Here is a 22,965-nt window from a genome sequence, read left to right on the forward strand (position 1 = left end):
GGCGCCTGGGTGGCGCAGTCGGTTAAGCGTCCGACTTCAGCCAGGTCACGATCTCGCGGTCCGTGAGTTCGAGCCCCGCGTCAGGCTCTGGGCTGATGGCTCAGAGCCTGGAGCCTGTTTCCGATTCTGTGTCTCCCTCTCTCTCTGCCCCTCCCCCGTTCATGCTCTGTCTCTCTCTGTCCCAAAAATAAATAAAAACGTTGAAAAAAAAAATTAAAAAAAAAAAAAAAAAAAGAAGCCCCTGAATTCAGGACGGAAGGACCAAATGACAGTGTAGCACTACATGATGAAGAAATGTGTCTAGGGGCGCCCAGGTGGCTCAGTCGGTTGAGCGTCTGACTTCACCTCAGGTCATGATCTCATGGTTTGAGTTTGAGCCCCGAGTCGGGCTCTGTGCTGACAGTTCAGAGCCTAGAGCCTGCTTCAGATTCTGTGTCTCCCCCTCTCTCTGCCCCTCCCCAGCTTGTGCTCTGTCTCTCTCTGTCTCAGAAATAAATAAATATTTTTAAAAATTTTTTAAAAAAAGAAATGTGTCTAGATCCTGAGAAGGGAGAAAGCTGGATAGATGGTCTTCCCTGGAATTAAAGATCCTTCCGCACATGTAACTTACGAAAATGAAGAGGTCTGTTTTCTCAGGTCACTAAATGACTATTTACAAAAAGTTACAAAAGTGGCATCATTTCCTCTGTTGCTGTTGCTCCGGATTACGTGAATAGGGAGAATGAAGACAAATGAAAAGCCCAGGAGGACACAGATGGTGACAGGTGGGAGAGAATGATCTGATACCATTTCTTTATTATCTTTAAAATACTCTTGTTCCTACAGCAACTGCCTGCCTTTTATTTGTGTTTACCTTTTACTTTCTTTTGAAAATATTATTCATTTACAGGCACATTTCCTCATCCTCTTTTTCTTTCTAAATGTTGAAGAAAGCAATGACACATGTAGAGCTCTTCAGAGGTCTATCACTTTAGTCAATTGGAAAAAAAAAAGTCTTGTCGGTGAATAAACAACTCCTGAAGATGAAAGGAAACGAGGGCTTTATTTAAGTCCTCTAAATAAAAGTTCAGAGATGAGGAGAAATAACTTTTAAATGTACGAGTAAACAATTCAAAACAAGTAGGCTTGTATTATGTGCTAATTAACATAAAATGTTTAAGTACAAGCAAGCAGATTGAGAAATGTTTTCTAATGCAAGGAATATCCTCTCCCCTTGCCCTCAGCATTAAGTTTTATTGACAAAGACAGTGCATCACAAATGTTTTGGCCAGAATATTCCTGAAGGTGAGGGCAACATGTGTCTCCCCCCAGCACCTCTTGCTGCAAGCAAACCATTTTCTGAAGGACCATGTTTCACATGACTAGTTTATACAAATTCAGCAACCTATTCCACAATGTATAGATCTTGTTTTAGTCCAGAACAGTCCTCTCAAAATATTTGAGTAAAACTGAAGAAAACCAGAAAGGTTATTGCACCTACTCATGATTTTTCCTACAGATCTCAGGGCATATGAAAATCCCAGTCTACAAGCACAGTCTAGGTGGTGGGCTCGTGGAATATGTGACATCATCTCTACTCAAAACTCAAGCATCTAAAGTTAAATAAGATGAAGAACCACACAAATAAAAGAAACCTGCCCACAACTGGCAAACGGATTTGTTTGTGCTTAATTACTTCTGCTCTAACCTCTAAAAAAATGGTGCTAAGAGGCAATGGTCTTGTCTGAAAGTGATTAGCAAGAACAAAAAAGTGAAGCGAACTTGGCCTCACAAACCCTGAGGTCCAGAGGTTAATAACTATATTTCACTTTCTGCAAACCGCTAACTAACAAGCCTGATTGGCATACTTCTCTTTCCAAGTCTTTCAAACTTTTACCGTTTTCAAAAAGTCTCTCGATTTGCTTTCTGTAGCCAGCCATTGCTAGCAAAGAGTTCCTCATCTTCCAGCTAAGATGCTCTGAAATGTCAGGGTAGTACACAATGAGGCCAAGTAACCAACTTAAGTTCTTCCCTTCACACACTTTCTGGTACACTTTTTACTAAATTTTCTTGTGGCATACAGGGGAGCCACTGAGTGTGCAATATTTTTCCCGAGGGGAGCACTGAACAGGAAGTCCTACTAAAATAAAAAAAAAAAGTTTCTTGATGTTGGGAGAAACTGAAAGTGAATACATTTACACTAACAGCAGCAGGAGCTCCCTTTACGTCACACAGTCCCTTCTCTCTTAATATTCATGCTTCAAAGGAAAACCACACTTCGGGTCAGAAACACGACTTTGAAAGACAAGCGCTAAAAATGAGTCTGCACCTGTACTCTTGCCCCTGACATTTGACACTGCAGTTCCCTGCTCGTATGTCCGGATGCTCTGCTAAGCGGTGAGATTCTGGAGGGCAGGAGTCCTCACCTTACACTCATCTTTGCTTCTCCAGTCTCTGGCTCAATAAGCATGGGTTGAAATGTCCATTTTTTGACTATTAAGTAGATTTTGCTTTTCGTTTCAAATTTAACTCAAAATCTCCTTGTTTTGACTATGCTCATGTGCTCTCTTCACCAAGAAATAAGTTAAAGAGCTTAGAGTGGGGATCGGAGTTTGCAAAACTAGTGACAGTACTCTCTGCTAAGTGGTTACGGTGGCAGGAGGGAGGGTGGGGGGAGACACTGAGATTAAGAGGCCAGTCACAAAAGCCTATGATTTTGCTAACTCGACAGTAATGCAAACTTATTACTGACAAGGGAGAGAACGAGATTGGTTGTAAGAAAACCTGGGTCCCATTTCAATTGAGATGATATATGAAAAGTTTTACAAAAATGTATCAGGCACCAAGTAAAAACACTATACACACTAGTTATCACTGTTGTCGGTACCTTCTGGATCCATTCTTGTCTTTGAGAATTCCTTAACTTTACTTCTTGTTTATTTCCCCTCACCATGATACCCTAGGATTAATGACATGGAGTTTGTAAAGTGTTTTGAAATCCCTGAAGTGTTATAATCAACCCAAGTACCGTTTTATTTATGCAAACTGTGTCTACCCGGTGAGTCCACTTAAATATCTAGGATTGGGAACTTCTGTCTCATAAGGCTTAATAAATGATTCCCTCTGGCTCTAAAAGCAAGTACTTTTTCAATGACAATGGGAGGGAAAGCAAAGGAATTGCTCTGTGACATCTGTTGTGCAACGTTCTTCGAATGGCGCATCTCGATAAATGCATGAGAGTCCTCGGAGAGTTACTGCACACAGTGAAGAGAGAGTGGTAAAAATCCCAGTATCTCTGCAAAGGAAAAAGCAAGACAGGTTAAAACCAGAAAAGCCCCGGAGTCTACTTCAAAAGAAATCCACAATGAGGCAGTGAGTCCCTACTTCGTACACAATGGCTGCTTTCTAGCGTCTCCCACAGTGAGACAAAATTAAACACGAAATTGGGATGGGGTGGTGCATGAGGAGAGAAGAGAGACGAGGGGGATATAGTACTCTATGCCACAATTCCGAACCCAGGAAATGAGATAAAATATACTTATGTGAACTGCCTGAGCCAGTGTATATCAAAACGGGCAATGTTAAATTAATCTAAATGCTATTGTATACACTTGACATGCCTTATGTGGCCCATACGCTCAGATATTTATTCTATTAATGACACTAAAGCCGGTTAAGTGACTTTTTAAGGGTAAGATAGTTAAAAAGTAGCAGAATAAGACTGCACCTAGGCGGCCGGGCTCTGGGCTGCATGAACATTGCACTCTGCTCCTGATACCTCCCCACGCGTTGGAGCCAGCCTGCGAGGGCTAAAACCAAGAACAGGAGGCTCTGTGGGAGGACTGGTTTGCAAAGGGAGCAAAGTCCATTTGCCGAGTGGGAACTCAGCTTTGTCAATGGCTTTCTGCAGAACTTATTAAGGATTTTTAATACGGCTCCTGCCTACTTCAAGGCTTCAAGCTATTGAAAAATGAATGACACGATCTACATGAAAGACACATCTTCTGGCAAAAATATTATATATGAGCAATTGCAATTATTATTATTACTGTTATTACATTATTATTCAAGTATCTAGATTATTGAGGAGAAAGTAAAATTGTCACCTCTGTACCATTGTTCAACATGCCCTTAAATGGAAAAGTCCCCCAAGACATTCTCAAACACTACAGACTTGATGCATCTATTTATTCTTCTTCTCACACCTGCATTTTATAGCCATATGCTTCATGTGACAAATAAATATTCGAGTAGGTCTTACAGGCATTCTGAAAGCCAGTTCTTCAATTAGAACATTCTGTACTTCCACTGCAGTCTTGAACTACTTTATAGTGAAAACCATGGGAAGCAAATGGATTCGCTACCTCCAAGTCATCATCTGGGATGGCTCTTTTCCACTTCACGTTCCACCTGATGTGTTCATAGGCATTGACTACAACTTCGATTGCTTTGGGACAAGAATGGCAGGCCTGTATCACCTGGAGAGGAAGCAGACAGGTTTATTTGTTCAACGCACATGTACGATTCATTCATTCCCACAAAGACACCAAGAACTGATGGATCTGTTAGGCTCCTTGCAGCCTTCAAACGCTTTTGCGAAGTCTCCCGCCTTTGAGTTTTCAAACACACTGCCAGCCCCAAGGCGGATGGGAAGATTAATAAAATCACAGGACCTCCCTTCAACATTCAGGAGCAAGTGAAAACGAGGTGCTAACGAAGCAGGTGGAAGCCTGATGAAATGCACATCTTGCCCTTACAAGCCTCACCCCTTCCCAACAGCTTCTGTGTCCACCTGAACACCTCCAGCTTCTCTCTGCCAAATTGGCCTCTCCGGAAGTCCTTTGAGTACGGCCTATTTTCATTTCAAAGGGACCCAACTGGTTCTGCAATGTGTCCGCCAACTGGTCCATAGGCAACCTGCAGCAAAAGTACTCTGGACTCCCAATTTACTCACCTTTCTTTCCTTTGCCAACAGACAAGCAGCCCCAGCCACAGACTTTCACCTTTAAATTTTCTCATTGTGAGTTACACATCGGTTCCATTTTTCCCTTGAAACTCCAGAAAACTGTGGAGTTCTCTTCACTGGACTTGAGATGCAGAGAAAGCCCCCCATTGCTGACATTACAAGGGACACATGCCTTTGCCCTCAAACAACTTTATCCAAAGAGAAGTTCTTCCTGCTTTCCCAGTCCTTTCCAACCTCAGCCTACTGTTACTGGCCAAAGGGACGCAACACTGGATTTCCCCACCTCCTTTACAAGTCTGTCATAAGTGATCTAGAATTGCATTTTTTAGTGTGGGCTGTTAAGTACCTACTGGCTTGAGGCCCCAGGCAAAAGTGAGGCAGAAAGATTATCATTCTAATGCCGTGTGTGTGTGTGTGTGTGTGTGTGTGTGTGTGTGTGAGTGTGTGAGTGTGTGGTCACCGGAATGGAAGGCCCATGTCAGGAAAGTGCTATGTTCAGAGCAGGTAAGATGGAACCAGCTGACAGTGCACCTGCACTGCCAGTCTGATGAGCTTGGGACTGACTTCACAGGCCATAGGAGGCTATTACCTTTTCTTAACAAGAAAGGGTTATATTCAATCAATTCATTCCATTAGGAGGCCTTTATTGAGCGCTGTGTTTAGCAGTATGACAGTAATTCCGAGAAGTTTATGACCTGTTTTTTGTCTTCAAGGAGTTTACGGCCTAGTTGAAGAGAAAAGATACACATTTTTCAAAGAGAGAGCAATGTAAGCCAGTAAATAATAAAAGACTAACTTAAAGATCATCAAGTGTCCCTTGGGGATCATGAGCACAAGCACAAAGGAGAAAACAAGGATCTGAAGGTCAGAGAACAGTGAGGAGGCTGAATGGGGGTGTATCAAAAGGCTTCTCAGCCAGCTTCACTGTCAGTCCTGAGAATGGATGGTAACTGAAGCTCTGAGAAAGAATAGTAGGGCTTAATGACTACTCAGACATGCGGAGTAAAGAATGCAACTTTCAAGACTGAGATCAAGGACATATGGGGGTGCCACTGACAGAAATGAACAAGTTGGAAGGGTATACTAATTGGGGAGTTGTCAGGTCCCAGACAGGAGGATATGTCATATGCAATGTCTTAATGTCAGTCAAAAATGTGCATGATAGCACTCCACTGAAAAGGCCAAGAAGGAGGTGGAGATTTGTACATCATTAAAGAATGTGCTGGCTAAAGCCAAGTGGCTCAATAATGCTCTAAACGGGAATAATGCTCAATAATGCAAATGGTAGAGGACCATGGTCTAAAGTTTGAGGAATCCTAATAGGCAGGAGAGAGGAAGAAGGAAAAAAGTTGTAGTTACCATTTTTTGAGTACTTATTATTTGTCAGGGACTATGTCAAATCTTTGCATATTTACCTGCACAATCTTCAAACAACTTTATGAGATTAGCTCTACACTTACACCCATTTTACAGATTTAGAATCTAAGAAAATTTAAACTCAAGGTTATTTAGCTCATCAATGACAGAGCTAGGATTCAAACTCAGGTCTGTGTGACTCCAAAGGTCAAAAGAAAACGGGACCTGTCAGAGTGAAAGACATCAAGCTAGGAGAGCTTTGGAAGCTGGATTATCACCAAAGCCATGAGGATCAGAGAGATGAAGACAGATTAGATACCACAAGATCTGATTAGAAAGCCAGTTTACTAAGAGTTGGGTGGATTCAAACAGGGAGGAATCAGCTTGTGAGAGACAGAGGATGGATACACAGCTGTAACTAGGGCTGATCTATTCTCATCTTCAAGACCTTGGTGCCTTAACATACACGGTTTTAGAGACCCCATAAATAACTTTCCCTCCTGACTTTAGAACCTATTAAAAAATAAGATGAAGGTGACAATCCAAGATCAGAATGTCGTTTTTATTATTAATACAATTGATTACATATAATATCTTGAATTATGGGGCCACATCAAGCTTCCTTACACTACACCCCGAATATAAATTTGCATCACCAAACTACAGGCCTTTGCCTGATGTAAAGAGGGTGTTCCTAGAAGCTTACCACAAGGAAGAACCAAGAATTCAGGTATTCTCTAGGCCCACAGTTAATCAAGCAAGTTCAGTTCTTCCTCCCAACTTATCAGTAGGTTAAGTGGAAAGTGATAAGGTTGGAGACAGAGGTTTGGGGTGGGGAGGGTTATTTTAGCAGAACTTCCCTTACAAACACATGGGACCAAGGAGATGGCAGTTCTTTTCTATTATAACAAATCAAAACCCAGCTCCAATGGCCAAGACCCAATGGGAATCAGGAACAACAAAATATGTTGAGATGAAGCAGAGTCATCGGAGTGGGAATTCTAGGAAAGAAAGATTTTTAAGAACTTATTGAAACACAGTTTCAAATCAGGAGGCATGGCCTCAGCAGAGGACTGTGTCAGCCCCAGCAAACAGGCCAACCAGAAGGTCTCAAGAAGGAATAAGGAAGTTTTATTGAAATAGAGGTTTGAGTCAGTGTTATGCAAAAAAATGTTCAATTACAGGCTTTCTGAGGAAAAAAAAACCTGTGTATATTTATATGTACATAAATGCATTATAAATTTTTACCAATATAATGTGCAGCCCGCAATTTATAAATAATAAAATGTCCAATACTCTTTATTTCCAATTCTGTAGAGCTGATTGGTTCCCACAGAATGCCTTCACGGATTTTGTATCGATTTTGTACGGATATTGAATTGCATTCATAGCCAAAATCTATGTCTGCCTTTGAATAACACATGTAGTTCTTATGTGAATGTTGGTTGATATTTTTATTACACGGAAGAGTAATTGTTCCACAAATGTGAGGCAATGAAGACAATATTGGAACTTCACTCATTCATCAATGACACAAGTAATTTTTTGTTGAAATATATAAATGTTTTCGAATACTGGAATCATACTTCCTCACTTTTTGGTGCTACCCACTTTTTAAAAAAATGTTTATTTATTTATTTTGAGAGAGAGAGAGTGCACGCACAAGAGACAGGCAGAGAGACAGGGAGAGAGAATCCCAAGCAGGCTCCATGCTGATAGCACAGAGTTTGATCCCATGACCATGAGATCATGACCTGAGCCCAAATCAAGAGTCAGGCACTTAACCAACTGAGCCACACAGGAGCCCCCACACATTTAAATTTAATCTGTATTAGTAACATTCACCCCATTAATTTCTTAGGTCTAGACATCAACAAAGTAACAAATCAAGGTCTGGTCAGTAGCATTTGCTGATTTCTGTGGTGTAAATACTCCCATCATGGTCTATTCACAGCTACCAACCTGAGGTCACTGAATGTATGGTTGGTAAGAAATGTGCAGTAACAAATCATTACATAATATAATATTTCCACTACACAGGTATAATAGATGCATGTAACATCAAGAGCATTGACATACAGAGTAAAGTGATTAAGAAATATAAAGATGTGCACCTGGGTGGCTCAGTTGGTTAAACATCCAACTTCGGCTCAGGTCATGATCTTGTGGTTCATGGGTTCGAGCCCTGTGTTGGGCTGTATGCTGACAGCTCAGAGCCTGGAGCCTGCTTCAGATTCTGTATCTCCCTCTCTCTGCCCCTCCCCTCCTTGTGCTCTCTCTCTTAAAAATATATAAACATTAAAAAATTTTTTAAGAAATATAAAGAAAATAATTGGAAAATAATGTGTTTTAAATACCTATGATCTTTGTTTGTAGTATACTTTACTTGTTGTAAGTTTATTTTATTTAATTTTTAATAATGGCTGCACTTAACAATCAGCTCACACAATTCCTGATAAGTTGTCAGCCCTCATAAGCCACGGTGAAGCAATTCCAACATTCATTTGCTTTTAGTTGTCTCATATTTAAGAAGCACCGTTATAAGCCATGACAGAGTAACTGTATCTACTGAAGCTCTAAATCAGTCAAAGTGGCTGGGTCCAAATGAACACAACATAAATACTTGCTTAATGCATAGGAACCACTCACATACATATTCTGGGCAGAGTGCCTAAAACTGAGCTGCCGACCATGACTTTTTCAGCCGCGCCTAAACAAATAAAGAGCAATCCTGTATCATCAATCCATAGGGAGTAAGGAGGTGGGTTGAAGCCAGAGAGCCATTGCTAAAGGACCTCTGAAAAGTCATCATTTTTTGTGTTTACAAAAAGTGTAGCTAGAAGAACTTCCATCTCGGTCCTTGGCTGTTAGGGTAGTAATTTTTCAGCACCTTGGTCTTAGAAAATGGAGGCAAATGTGGCTGCTCTTTTCTCTACAGCTGGGATGAGGACGGCAGATGGGTAGTTCCAGGTGAAAGAGACCGACAGAATCTGAGGCTGACAAATTAATTTGTACACTCGTTATAAACTACTAACGCAGTGTCATAGAATGCTACAGTCCCAAGAGACCCTAAAGGTTATTCAACACCCACGCCCCCAATTTGGAGAGGAGAAAATTGAAACCAGAGAGGCACATAGTAAAAGGAAGCATGAGAACTTAATCTCAGGTCTTCTTAATCTGAGTTTAATGTTCTTTCAAATATATTCTGATTACCTTATTTTACTTCTTAGGTAACGGCCAGTGAAATTAATAGTTTAAGGACACAAATCTCGTTGCACAGATATTTTGACACAAGAAACACTCTTTACCATAATTATGTTAGGCTGAATTTTGTTGAAACTTCAAACTAATTCTCTTTTAAATGTAAAGATGTTGCTGCTAACATAAAAATAGCAACTATCCGGAACTCCATAGACATCCTTTTCTAAAAACCTCCAGACAAATCCTTTCTGAAAGGATGATATGTGGTGAGAAGTACATTGGTAATCAATTGATAATCCAAAATACAGATTTAAATGTCAGAGTTACTAGTACAGGGATGATAGCTGAAATTAATCCAAGGCTTGAATCAAAAATATATTTATACTGGAATTATAAAAACAAAAAACTGTAAAAGTATGGAGAAATGAGAAAGCTTGTAATGAGGTTTAGCACATAGTTTCAGGGTTCACTCCGAAAACTGGCCTCTGCTCTGCATTAATTCCCTGGGTGCATTCACTCTACATGGAAGCCACACTGGTTACATTTAAAGACAAAATGCTCACATACCCAACACAGGTAATTTGTCCCCAGATATTCCTTACTTTCCCCTTCTGCCAACACCTTCATCACAGATGACCAACATCTTGCAACACATTACCTACTTCCCAACTAGGGTTTGCAAATTTAACAAATACAGACTGCCAGGTTAAATTTGAATTTCAGATAGCACAGAATTTTCAGTGTAGCCATGTCCCAAACATTGCATGGGACATGTTTATATGAAAGATTACTTATTATATATCTAAAATTCATATTTAACTGAGCATTCTGTATTTTATTCGGCAACACCATTCATAGCCCCTATTCAGAAAAAGTTTCAACTAAGTTATGGCTACAAGAACACCATCCATTCATAGTTCAGGAGCCTAATTCACACATCTGGTGCCTCAATTTGCGCCTGGTATACTCCCATATATCACAGAGAGATAACTTGCCACCTTTCATGAGGCTAAAAAAAAAGAATTAAGTAGTTCTTAACCTGCAGTCTTTCAATGCACGAAGTCCAAAGCTCCCACTGCTGTCATTAGGTTTTGCTGACACTGACCACTAAGTTTTCTGCTGACAGAAGATGGTTCTCACAGCAGGAAATGCTCCTCTGAGGAGCCTGACAGCCTCCCAGCTCTCTTCACTGGCACATCAGGATTCTTCCAGAACTAAGACAGTTGGACACACTGTCTTCAGGCTTCAATAATTATTACACTAGGCAACAACAATGATAAAGATCCTTAAGAGACAGCAATCCCCAAATCATCACAATACACTGATTCCCAGGAACCTTGACCATCAAATGAGAAAGGACTATTGTGGACCCAAAGGGAGAAGATTCTGCTCCTTCTTTGTCAGCCTGGAAAACAGAAGATGCCCAATGAATTTCACTTTCTGTCTCTGGGATCTCTATTCTTTCTTCACCGAGGAACAACTGGACAACAATTTCTTCCCACGCTGGTGGCAACTGGAGACACCTTTGGATACTTCCCCTCATCATCTGACCCCTGAAAGCATAGATTAAAAAACAGATTCAAGATAAATCTCCCTGCCACCCTTCCCCTACAAGTGCCGCCTCTGTAAGCCACGTCAGCAGAGAAACTCTTAAGACTACCTCTGCCCTTTTATGTTGATATATCTGTGCAGAAAAGTACTTAATGATCAAAAAACTTGCTTGTATTCTGGGCTTCATTTGCAGCATTGTTCAACGGCAGAAATCATCCTTCCCTCTCCCAAACCCTCATGTACATTTCCCTCCCCTAGAAAAATGTCTTTCTTGCCCTACAAGAAAACCCAATCTTGGCTCCCTGGGGTGTCACTTCCTTCTGAATTATGCTTTGAGAAAAAAAAAATCAAATGTCCTTTTGTACCCTGGAAAGCAATTGCGGACCCTATAATTCTTTTTTTTTTTCCCTTATGTAATTTATACATTGGCTTTCAGTGAAATACACCCTCTACAAATTTGCTTTGTATTTGGAAGACAGCATCTTCAGCTCTGACCTTGTTCCTTGTAAATAAGGAAACTGAATTCCCCATCCACATGAGAACAAATCACTTTATCTTCTGGATAAATGAGTCAGTCATTTACTTGTCGTAAAGATGACTCTCTCTTTGGAAAGTCGGGCTGTGGAGTAGTTGTGCTAAATCACTTTGAAGCATCTGCATAGTAAATTGAATAGTTTTTCTTTAGTTTTCCTTTGGAAGGGGGCCAGTGCTCTCACACTGTCTGTTGGGTAGCAACAAAAATGTTTATAATACAAGCCATCAACCGGTAGCCAATTCTATCCTAAATCTCTTTAGCATATGGCTAAACCAGAGGAACTCAGAGAAGCAAAACACAACTAAGAACACACTAACTCTGGATAGTGTCCTTGGAACACATAATCGTACACCTATTTTACAGGCTGGTAGAGCCACCAAAGTTAGGCTGGCAGGAGGGACTCCCACAATAGACCCAGCGTGCGTTTTGAGAGGAGGAGTATGAAAGGAAACCATTTTATTGAGTACCACTACTGGGCTGGATGGTTAACATATCTTACTCACTTACTCCTGAAACGTTTTTGAAAAGTTGATATTTTTACCTTCATTTTTTAGATGAGGAAATTGAGATCTGAGAGATCAACGACTTGTTCAAACATCACACGGCAAGTAAATGGCCAAGCCAGGACTCATCACTAAGCCTCTGCCTCTAACCTTCTTCACTGTCACCTCTCAGAGGAGTGCCTTTGTGAAAAGAAAGGGACATTCTTCGCATTTGCAGGAAAGACTTCTTGCCGGAGAACAGAAGCTCCATGGGAAGGCCCGTTCTCCTTAATCTGGCTCTCAACGGGGAATGAGGAGAGGGTATTCTAGTTACTTTTGCAGAGACCTGTTTCATCCGCAGTCAACCAGCAGTGAGTCTCAGACTAAAACTCAATAGTTCGCCTCTGGACAGTCTCACACGTTGTCTCTCCTGGTTGGAAAGGACCCTGTGGGTAAACCAGGCCCAGAACACTGATTCTACTGATCAAGAAATATGTAATAATAGCAAAGGGATTGCCATCACTTCTTCAATGGTTACCACAGCCCTGGCACAATGCCAACACTTCTAAAATATTATCATTTAATTCTCAAAACAAACTTATGAGAAGGCTATTCTTTTTTTAAAATTGTCTGACTTTATTGATTTACTTTAAGAGAAACAGAGCGAGCAGGAGAGGGGCAGAGAGAGAGAAAGAGAATCACAAGCAGTCTCCCCATCATCAGCACGGAGCCCAGTGTAGGGCTTGAAGTCATGAACCATGAGATCATGACTTGAGCTGAAACCAAGAGTAGGGCACTTCACTGACTGAGCCATCCAGGTGCCCCGAGAAGGCTATTATTATTCACAATTAAAGGAGGTAGGTACGTTTCTCTGGAAGCTCCATGCCCTTCATCCCTCTCCATCCTCTTCTATAGAAAGAAGGTGGCCTTAGAACATAAATACACAGAAAATTATGTTTCATGGAGTGAGCTGTGTTTGAAAGAGATCACTTGTATGTCTTCTGGAAGTTGCACTATGAAGATGGCCAGCCTAATGAGGTGTGTGTGGGGAAAGAAGATGGACATAGACCAAAGGAGTGGTACTCACAGATGTGGGACTGGGTGGGGGCAGAGACTACAAAGACTGTCAGTGACTCCAGAGAAAGAGTAAAGAAAGGTTTGCACCATCCCCTGGGCTCTGAAAATACCTGTGTGCTACCAGTAAGATTAATTAAGGGCAGAGTGTACCCATTTCACAGGGGAGGCATTTGAAGCTCAGGAGGTTTAGTAATGTATTCAGAGTCAAATTCTTAGGTAAGTGGCAAGACCTCAGTTTGCTTGACCCCAAAGTCTATGCTTCTTTATTCCTGGCATGAATAGCTTGGTTTCTCTAGAATGAATGAGTTACTGGAGACAATGCAGAGATAAAAATTTAAAGCAGGAACAATTCCATGTGTAATTTAAAATATCTTCTGCTTAAAAGACGGCCAGTATTTGCCTGTGTGACACTACTGACCTCTCCAATAGCCTTAAAGTGGCCTTCTGATCTCTCTCAATTCAGTCCTGGCAGAAGCTGCTCCCAATTCACTGGTGCTCACCCGAGACATGGAGAAATATCTGCCACTCTCGTTCTCATTCTTAGCTCTCAGCCCCAGATTTCAAACAAACTTGGACCACGACAAAGTAGCCAGGGTTGTGTGTGCAAATGTGAGGACACTTGGAATTAGCCCAAAGATTCAAGCCTCAAATAAGCTTGAGTCACCAGAAGAGTTGAAACCAAACCATCCTTGAAGTCTCTGGGAACCCTACTGACTACCCTGTTCTATACTTGGCACCTTTAGATATAACCTCACCTTGTGGAACTGTGGAGGGTATATTCGAGCAGCCCCATGGTTCAACAGCAGTTGGTAGCAGATCTCAGGCTGGGCAGCTGGGCGCACAGAGGTGACCTTCAGCACATACTGAATGGCAGCACAGCCATTGATATCCATGAGATTGGCTTCCGCACCAGCCTCCAGCATCATGTGCATGAGCACGTGGTCACAGTTCCAGGCTGCCTTGTGCAGGGGAGATTTGAAGTCGTCATCCCTGGCGTTGACCTCAGCTTTGTAGTCCAGCAGCATGCGGCAGATGAGGTGGTGGTCCCTGCTGTACTCTTGCTCTTTAAAGCGGAGGGCCCAGTAGGTGGCGATAGCCAGCGGGGTCTCCATGTGGGCGTTCACACTGTCCACGATGGCACCGTGCTCCACGTAGAAGGCCACCAGCTCAGGGAGGCCGAAGTGGGCAGCTGTGTGCAAGGGCGTCTCCTCATCCTGGTTGTTCGTCTTCATGTTCACGTTGGCCCCTAGAAAGGGAGATTGAGGAAGACAATTTCGCAAACATATTTTGCCATTATTTCCCAAGTTCAAGAGACTTTTCTCACCGCCTCCCTTTCAACCTCTGATTGCCTTACGGGATCCGTTCTTTCCAGGGTAACTTGGTCTCCTGGGAAACCAGGCGTTTGAAACAACAGTGCCATCTTCTGGACAATCAGCAAATGTACCGGGGTTGGGTAGGGGTAGGGAGAGAAGGGAGGATGAACGCAGAAAAGCTGGAGCGCAGTTCCTTGAGTTTTAATTCTTACCCCCAGATGGATGGGGAAATACAAAGTGATTCCTATAACTAAATAGCTTTTATCGATAAGATAGCAAATATCATTGAAAAGAAAGTTTATACTGCAACCTTTGAAGCTCAGACAGTTGGTTTTAAAAATCATCAATTTCTTTGCCTATTTCACAAAATCCTGTTCTTCTCTTTCAAAGCTGGGAAACCTGAAAGTTTGGTCCAAGCAAATTTGAGTGTTGTGGAACTTGCCCAGCTCTGACTGAAAACAGCAGGTACTAGAGCCATTCAAGTGCAAGGCCCCCTTGGGGTACACTGGAGAAAAACAAAAAGCACAAACACTGACCACCAAACTAGCCTAAAAGGTCATATTTTGCTTGGAAAGGGGTAGAAGCCAGTATAATAGAAATACTCATTGAAAGAAAGACAGTGACTTCAAGACATATTTGATTTATGGTTGATAATGGCTGTTACAAATACAAATTTGTAGTATTTGGAACGTCCCACAGAAATTATTTAACCAAACCCACTTATCCAACACACCAGGAAAGTGAGGTGAATTTTATTTTTCTGATAGAGAATGTTAAGTACTAAAATGGTCAACTTAAGAACCTGAAATTTTCTTCCTTGCCTAATTTAATGGAGTGAACGCGATGACCCCTGGGGGCCTACTCTATAATCAATTCTACTGGAAATTTTTATAGCTACTTCAAGTACAAATCTGGAAAGGTATTATTATTACGATTACTACTATTATTATTATTATTTCGGCAACTAATATTTACTATGCACTTACCATGTGCAGCATTCTGAGCTAAATGTTTTCCATATAGTGCCTTATCGAATCTTTTTAGCAACCCTTTACAATAGGGGCAATTTTATCCTATTTTTACAGATGAAGAAATTTGTACTTAGAGAGGCTAATAACTCCCTCAGCAGTAGAACGGAGGTTTGAAAGCAGATAGCCTGGCTCTGAAATCTCTTACTACTGTACTATTCTACTTCATTTTTCTAGAAGTCTTTTCTGTGCATTGCTCTCTTTTGGTGTTTGAAAACTTGAAAGTAGTAGAGAAATCACATTGCATTTTGTTTTGTTAATTTTTTAAAAATTGGTTTTTCATGGATTGCTCCTTTATGCCCTTTTTTATGGCATCCTCTGGTCACATGGAAACTGCTTGAGAAAGGCAATACTCCCACAAACATGCTCAGTATCCTATACAAAATCAACCCCCTGGTGAGGTTTCTGAAAGCACAGTGTTCTATAAACTCCGAGGCTGCCTGTACTCCCAACTTGCAGAAAGCAGAATTCTAACCAAAGACGGTCTCGTACAGAGTCATCTGTGTTCATCAGTATTCCACCCCTGAGAAATTCTGGGTCAGGTGTCTTTCCAGGTCAGCCCTTCTTTGCTCTGTAGGGAAATGGAATGAATAAGAATGTCTTCCCAAAAGCCAAATGTGGGGTCACTTCAGACACTGGAGAATTTCCAGTAAGGAAAGGAATCAAAGGGTCAGAATGAAATTTTTACAGGCCAACTTGGAACAAACCACATCCTTTATTTTTTAATGTACTTGGACATTTACAATTGATTCTTGACCTGTTGGTACAACTAGATGTGCTGCATAGTTTTCTTTTCTGAATAGGCGATCTTTATTTTTATATTCGAATTGTATCTTTGAGTGTAACTTTTCCAGAGAATATATAAAGTAGGATGATTTCTTTTTTATTTTAGATTTTGTGATTTATTCAAGAAATTAGACACCATAAATATAAATTCTTGGAACCTTTTTAAAAATATTCTTAATGTAAAAATACAATGTAGGGGCCCTTGCGCGGCTCAGTAGACTCAGCGTCCGACTTCAGCTCAGGTCATGATCTCATGGTTCGTGAGTTCGAGCCTTGCGGTGGGTTCTGCACTGACAGCTGGGAGACTGGAACCCGCTTCAGTTTCTGTGTCTTCCTCTCTCTCTCTGCCCCTTCCCCGCTTGTGCGCTCTCTCTCTCTTTCTTTCAAAAATAAATAAATACACATTAAAAAAGAAGAAGAAAGAAAGCAAATACAATGTGTTAGTTGCCTAGCACTGCCGTAATAACAAAGTGCCACAAACTAGGTTGCTTAAAACAATGGAAATTTATTCACAGTTCTTGAGACGGGAAATCTGAAATTAAGGTGTCGGCAAGGTTGGTTCCTTGTGAGGGCTTTAAGGGAGACTCTGGGTCATGCCTCTCCCAGCTTCTGGGGATGGCTGGCAATCCTTGGTGTTCTTGGTTTATAGGTGTATCACTCCAACGTCTGTCTTCATCTTCCCATGGCCTTGTGTCTGTGTCTGTGTTTTCACACGGCTATCTTCTTATAAGGACGCCAGTCATACTGTGGTAGGGGCACATCCTGCTCCTACTCAGCTAATAACATCTGCAACAACCCTATTTCCAAACAAGATCACATGCTGAAGTACTGGGGATTAGCACTTCAACATACAGTGAAACCTTGGTTTGCAAGCATAATTGGTTCCAGAAACATGCTTGTAATCCAAAGCAGTCATGTATCAAAGTAAATTTCAAGAACCATTGGCTTGGTTGTGATCGTGTGATGTTAGGCGTCATGTACTACTCATATTACAACACATCACTCGTTTATCAAGTTAAAATTTATTAGAAATGTTTGCTCATCTTGCAGAACACTCACAGAACAAGTTACTTACAATCCAAGGTTTTACTTTATCTTCTTTTGGGGAAGTGGGGCTAAGATTCAACCCGTAACATAAAACATGCATTACATAATATATAAAGATATGTATGTATAGTTTTTTAAAATATTGTAAAGCCATCACCCACAGAGTCATATTCCAGGTCAAGAAATGAAACACCTCCCAGAGCCAGAGAAGACCTCCACTTTCCTGCTGTCTTTCCCCATTGCCAGAGGAACCTAATATGTGTTTCTTTAGAGTTTTGCTACCTTTTTATATATCTCTAAACAAGATAGTTTCATTTTTTTGAACTTTATATAGATGAAATAATAAACACATATTCTTCTATGACTTGCTTCTTTCATTCAACATTATGTTTGTGAAAATAAGCTATGTTGTGATGTTTAGCTGTCTTTTGTTCATTTTATTGTGTTCTGGCTCACTGCACAAGAAATTCACAATTTATCCATCCTACTGGGTATTGGAAATTTCTAGTTTCAGGCTATTGCCATTACTGCCGCTATGAGCATTCTTGTACATTCTTGTACCCTGGTGCTCATGGGTAGGACTTTCCCTGGGTTCCATACCTATGAATGGAATTATACGATCATTGGTTATGCATATCTTCAACTTCATTAGATAGTGTTAGGCAGGTCCAGTTTATGCTTTCATAAGCCATGCGTGAGGGTTCTTGTGCCATATTCTCATGCATGTTTGGTATTTTTGGTCTTTAATTTTAGCCAATCTGCTGGGTACATAGTAATATGTCATTGGGTTTAAATGTTTGTTTCCCTAATTAACAATTAATTTAGACAAATTTAAATATTTTTATTGACCAATACTGCCTTTTGTTTACTCTTCTAAGCATTTCCATGTTGTTATAGAATTACTTTAAATGTCATTTAAAAATAACTACCTAACAGTAACTACATAACTCCATGCAGTGAGTTTACCCAACTGTTGGATAAGAAGATTTTTTCCAAAATTTTGATCTTATAATTACTGCTACAAGTAATAAATTTGTATGAAAATTTTAGGATTATTTCTTTGGCATAAATTCCCTCCCTCCCCACACACACATAGAATCATTAAGCTGAAATGTGTGAACTGTTTTAAAGACTTTTATGAATAATTGTTAAAAGTTATATAACTCACTGATGTATAGCAGTGATATTTCACTCATCAGTATGTTGTTATATAATTTTAATTTTTTTTGTTAGATTGTAAGTAAAAATGATCTTCTTTACAAAAAATCTAGGGGTGCCTGGATGGCTCTGTTAATTAAACGTCTGACCTCTTCATCATCTCGAGGTTCATGAGTTCAAGCCCTGCTTCGGGTTCTGTGCTGACAGCTCAGAGCTTGGAGCCTGCTTCAGATTCTGTGTCTTCCTCTCTCTCTGTTCCTCCACTGCTCATGCTGTCTCTCTTTCAAAAATAATAAACATTAAAATTTTTTTTTAATCTAAATGCATTTGATTATTAGAGTGTGAACACTTTTTCTGTAATTATCAAATAGTGGTATTTCTTCTTTAGTTAATTGTCCAGAGTTTTGTTCTTTTATACATTAAATACTTTCTGCTTTGTTTACATTTATAGGACTCCGTCATTAAATTAAGATGTAGGCCTACATTATCATAATCGCTGTAAATTTTGTAACCAACTTTTTTGCTTTTTATTAAACACAATGATGTTAACTTTCTTTTTTTAAATATTAGAATGTGTTGTACCTCTCAGAGGTAGCATTGCTATCCAGATTAATTATAATTTTTTATAGCTTTTTATAGATTTTTAAAATATTTAGCATTTGATTCATCTGAAACTTATTTTGGTGTAGACAACAATTTAGGAAGATTGACATTCTTAAAATATAGACCCTCTTCATACGAAATCTGGCCTATTTCTCCAAATGGTTTTCTTTTTTTTCAACAATTTTTAATGTTTATTTTCAAGAGACAAAGAGAGACTGAGTGCTAACAGTGGAGGGGCAGAGAGAGAGGGAGACACAGAATCCGAAGCAGGCTCCAGGCTCTGAGCTGTCAGCACAGAGCCCAACACAGGGCTCAAACTCACACACTGCGAGATCATGACCCAAGCCAAAGTCAGAGGCCTAACCGACTGAGCCACCCAGGCACCCCTCCAAATGGCTTTCTTTTACACTCTGTAAACTACACTTCCCAAAAATTTGTAGCAATTTTCATTCTAGTGGATAAATTATTTCATCCTGGGGTAGATTGTTTCTGGAGTAAAGTAACTTTTAATGAGAGAAGGCCTTTCAAGAACCTTTTAATTTATGCAAGATGATCTTCAGAAGTACTCTGGAATGGTAGCAAAAGAGATAGACACAAATTTTAATTTGTACTGCTTGATAAAGAACAAGAACTTTTCAGATTCTGTCTGTGGGCAAAAAAGACAGATATTTGTGTACACTAAGAATGGGATGAAGAGAGGAGATAGAATAAGAATTTGAACAGAAAGAGTGATTGCTGGCCACAAAAATGACCAAGCATGGCCCTAGGGAAAAAGATAATGCTGAAGCCAGGATTACAGAGGGACATAGTGCCAGTCAATACTAAATTTTTTTTCTGTTCTCTCATAGCATGTGAAAGTTTTCTTTCATTACTCTCCAACGAATAGAATCAATTTCATCAATTTCATCACATTTTCTTCTTTTTTTTTCCCCCCAAATAAATTTAAATTGCCTCTCAGTGCCCCTTTGTTATATTGCCCAATCATCAGTGCTTAGTCATCATGGTGGCTCCCTCTGCTGGACTTTGCTTCTCCCTACAGGCTATAACGGCCGTCAGAAGCATCCTCTCCAAAGCATCCACATTCCCCCCAATTTCTGTTACCTCAAGAGCTGCATAAGAGTGAGAGCAGAGAGCAAGTCTCTGTCACTGCACTGCAGAAACTCACTTGTCTATCTTCCCAGACTCAGGGAATCCACATCGCCCACCATATCCCCAAGCCAGCCCCTGACTTCCTTCTGTTCTAATGGATTTAATTTCTCAAAAAGCCTGTGTGTGAGTGGGGAGATCCAAGGTGAGGTGAAGGACAAGGCCAGGCCAACATGTCTCAACCCTTTATGACATCCTTCCCAATTCTTCAAGGAAATGCAGACAATAACATCCACCTTCATATGTAGTCTTCTAAAAATAAATATAATGCCTAGCTAACCTCTACAGGCAAAATGAAAGTACTTTCTAATAATCAACACTACCTAGTTATGATTATTATACATACTATAAATAAAGTATAATGATGTAGTATAAAGTCAATATGTTAATGACTATGCTGGAGGCCATAATGAAATAGTGATTTGCTTGAACCCATATGTAGAACCTAACAGCTACGAATTTGAACCAACACAGGTATTTTGTATTGTAATTCAAATGCCACAAAGGTCATTGCCATAATGAATGTTATTCCAAAATGAGGAAAAACATAGGTAAAGTTCTGAATAAATCGAAGCCCAATCTTGCCCTCATTTATACCATAACTGCTTTCTTGAAAATATTCATACTTATTTACAATTCAAAGGTATTTTGTACTTATATGCACACTGGGGTTAGGTTAAAAATCTGTGTTACTACATCTAAATATCTAGTATTATATCAGCACCAAATCTAAGATGTGTTACACATTATGAAATAATTCGAACATACAGAAAAAACTGTGAAAATATTATAACAGACATATATATATCACTGCCCATATTTGACAGATAATAATTTTTGCCATATTTTCTTTAGCTTTGTTTTTTCCAAGACAAAATTTTATAGAAAAAAAAATCCAGCTCATTTCTCCTTTCTTTCCTTTCTTTCTCCACCAGAATAACTACTATCCTAAAGTTGGTTTTTGTCATCCCCATGTAAATTTTCTTTCTTTTATAACTCATATGTGTACCCATAGACCATATATATACTATTATTTTGTGTTCATAAAAACTATATAAATGGTATCTCACTTTTCAACCTGTTTTTATTAGTCAACATTATGATTTTTTTATTTATTTTTAAATGTTTGTTTATTTTTGAAAGAGAGAGAGACAGAGCACGAGCAGGGTAGGGGCAGAGAGAGAGGGAGACACAGAATCTGAGGCGGGCTCCAGACTCTTAACTGTTAGCACAGAGCCCAATGCGGGGCTTGAACCCATGAACTGTGAAATCATGACCCTAGCCAAAGTCAGACACTTAACTAACTGAGCCACACAGGCGCCCCAACATTATGTTTTTGAGTGGAGAGCTGATTTTTTTCACATCAGCTGCTGAATAGCTTCTCAGTATATAATTAAACTACAGCTTAGTTAAACCTAAACTACCTCTACTAAAGACAGTTGCTAAACTTTTTCATAATAACAATATTTTTCAGATCGTGCAGGAATTTCTTGAGAGAGAGAATTAGAATTACTGGGTACCAATGTATGAGCACTTTTAACTAGATTAGATTATACTCACCAGTGGTTATACCATTTTATGTATTCATCAATAGAGTTGAAAGGTTCAGTATCACTTCTAACACTTGATAGTATCAAACTCTTTAATGTTTATCAGTTAGATGGTGCAACACGGTATCTTTTTTACTTCATTTGCATTACTCCTGGTTGCCAACAAAGTTGAGTGTCTTCTCATAAGTTTGCAGGTAACAAGGTTCCCACTTATATTAATTGCTTCTTCATAGCCTCTGCCCATTTTTCATTGGGTTGTTTGTGTTTTTCTTATTTATTTTCAAGATATAAGTAAGATCCTTATGGAGATAATGGTAAAGATTTGATCAAAGGCAAAGGACTTCAATTAAGTGGGACGTTTTGCTGTGTTCCTGGATAGAGAGATTCAGCACTGTAAGGATGCCAAGACTTCCTGAGTTAATCTATAAATTCAATGCCATGCAAACATTTTTTTTCATAGAACTTGCACAGAGTAAAGAGCACATCAATTTTGGAAAACAAAAGTAAAAAGAATGAGAAAGAAAGAAGAGATTGTGAAGAAGGGGAACTTATCCTACCGGATATCCCTGCAAATTGTAATTAAAACAATGTAGGATCGATGCATAGAAAGACAACTAAACCAGTGAAACAGAATGGAGAGCTTAGAAACAAACCTATATACGGAAAGCATCTGTAAAGCATCTTCAAGTTTGCAATAAAAAGTTAAAATATTTCTTGGTTTTAGCTTTGATGGCATATTTGATATTCTTTTTTAAATATTTTAATCTAGTATCATTGTAACAGAAAAAACCTGCATGTAAGCAAAAAAGAAAATACTCTATCATTTTAACTTCCTTTTTTTTTAATTTTTTTTTTTTTTTTTTTAATTTTTTTTCAACGTTTATTTATTTTTGGGACAGAGAGAGACAGAGCATGAACGGGGGAGGGGCAGAGAGAGAGGGAGACACAGAATCGGAAACAGGCTCCAGGCTCCGAGCCATCAGCCCAGAGCCCGACGCGGGGCTCGAACTCACGGACCGCGAGATCGTGACCTGGCTGAAGTCGGACGCTTAACCGACTGCGCCACCCAGGCGCCCCCCTTTTTTTTTAATTTTAGGAGAAGGGCAATGTCACCATCTTTCCTTGAAGATTTGGCTAAATTTCTTTCATGCTTACATATCCTGATGTATCTTTTTCTGCTTTTGTTT

At 39.8% G+C, this 22,965-nt stretch overlaps 1 protein-coding gene across 1 annotated transcript in view; it reads right to left on the bottom strand.

The window, feature by feature from the left end:
* Nucleotides 1–1,023: 1,023 nt before the first annotated feature.
* The window catches only part of ASB4 (ankyrin repeat and SOCS box containing 4), a 60,829-nt gene continuing 38,887 nt past the window's right edge, over nucleotides 1,024–22,965 (bottom strand). The window contains exons 3-5 of the mRNA XM_025929927.2: nucleotides 13,903–14,393; nucleotides 4,344–4,457; nucleotides 1,024–3,274 (exon numbers count right to left, since the gene is read on the bottom strand). Coding sequence (XP_025785712.1) covers nucleotides 3,086–3,274; nucleotides 4,344–4,457; nucleotides 13,903–14,393 — 794 coding nt within the window. The 3' untranslated portion in view covers nucleotides 1,024–3,085. The remainder of the gene's footprint in view (nucleotides 3,275–4,343; nucleotides 4,458–13,902; nucleotides 14,394–22,965) is intronic.

Source organism: Puma concolor, chromosome A2 (genome assembly GCF_028749965.1).
Source record: "Puma concolor isolate L17-30 chromosome A2, mPumCon1.1.hap2, whole genome shotgun sequence".
Lineage (NCBI taxonomy): Eukaryota > Metazoa > Chordata > Mammalia > Carnivora > Felidae > Puma > Puma concolor.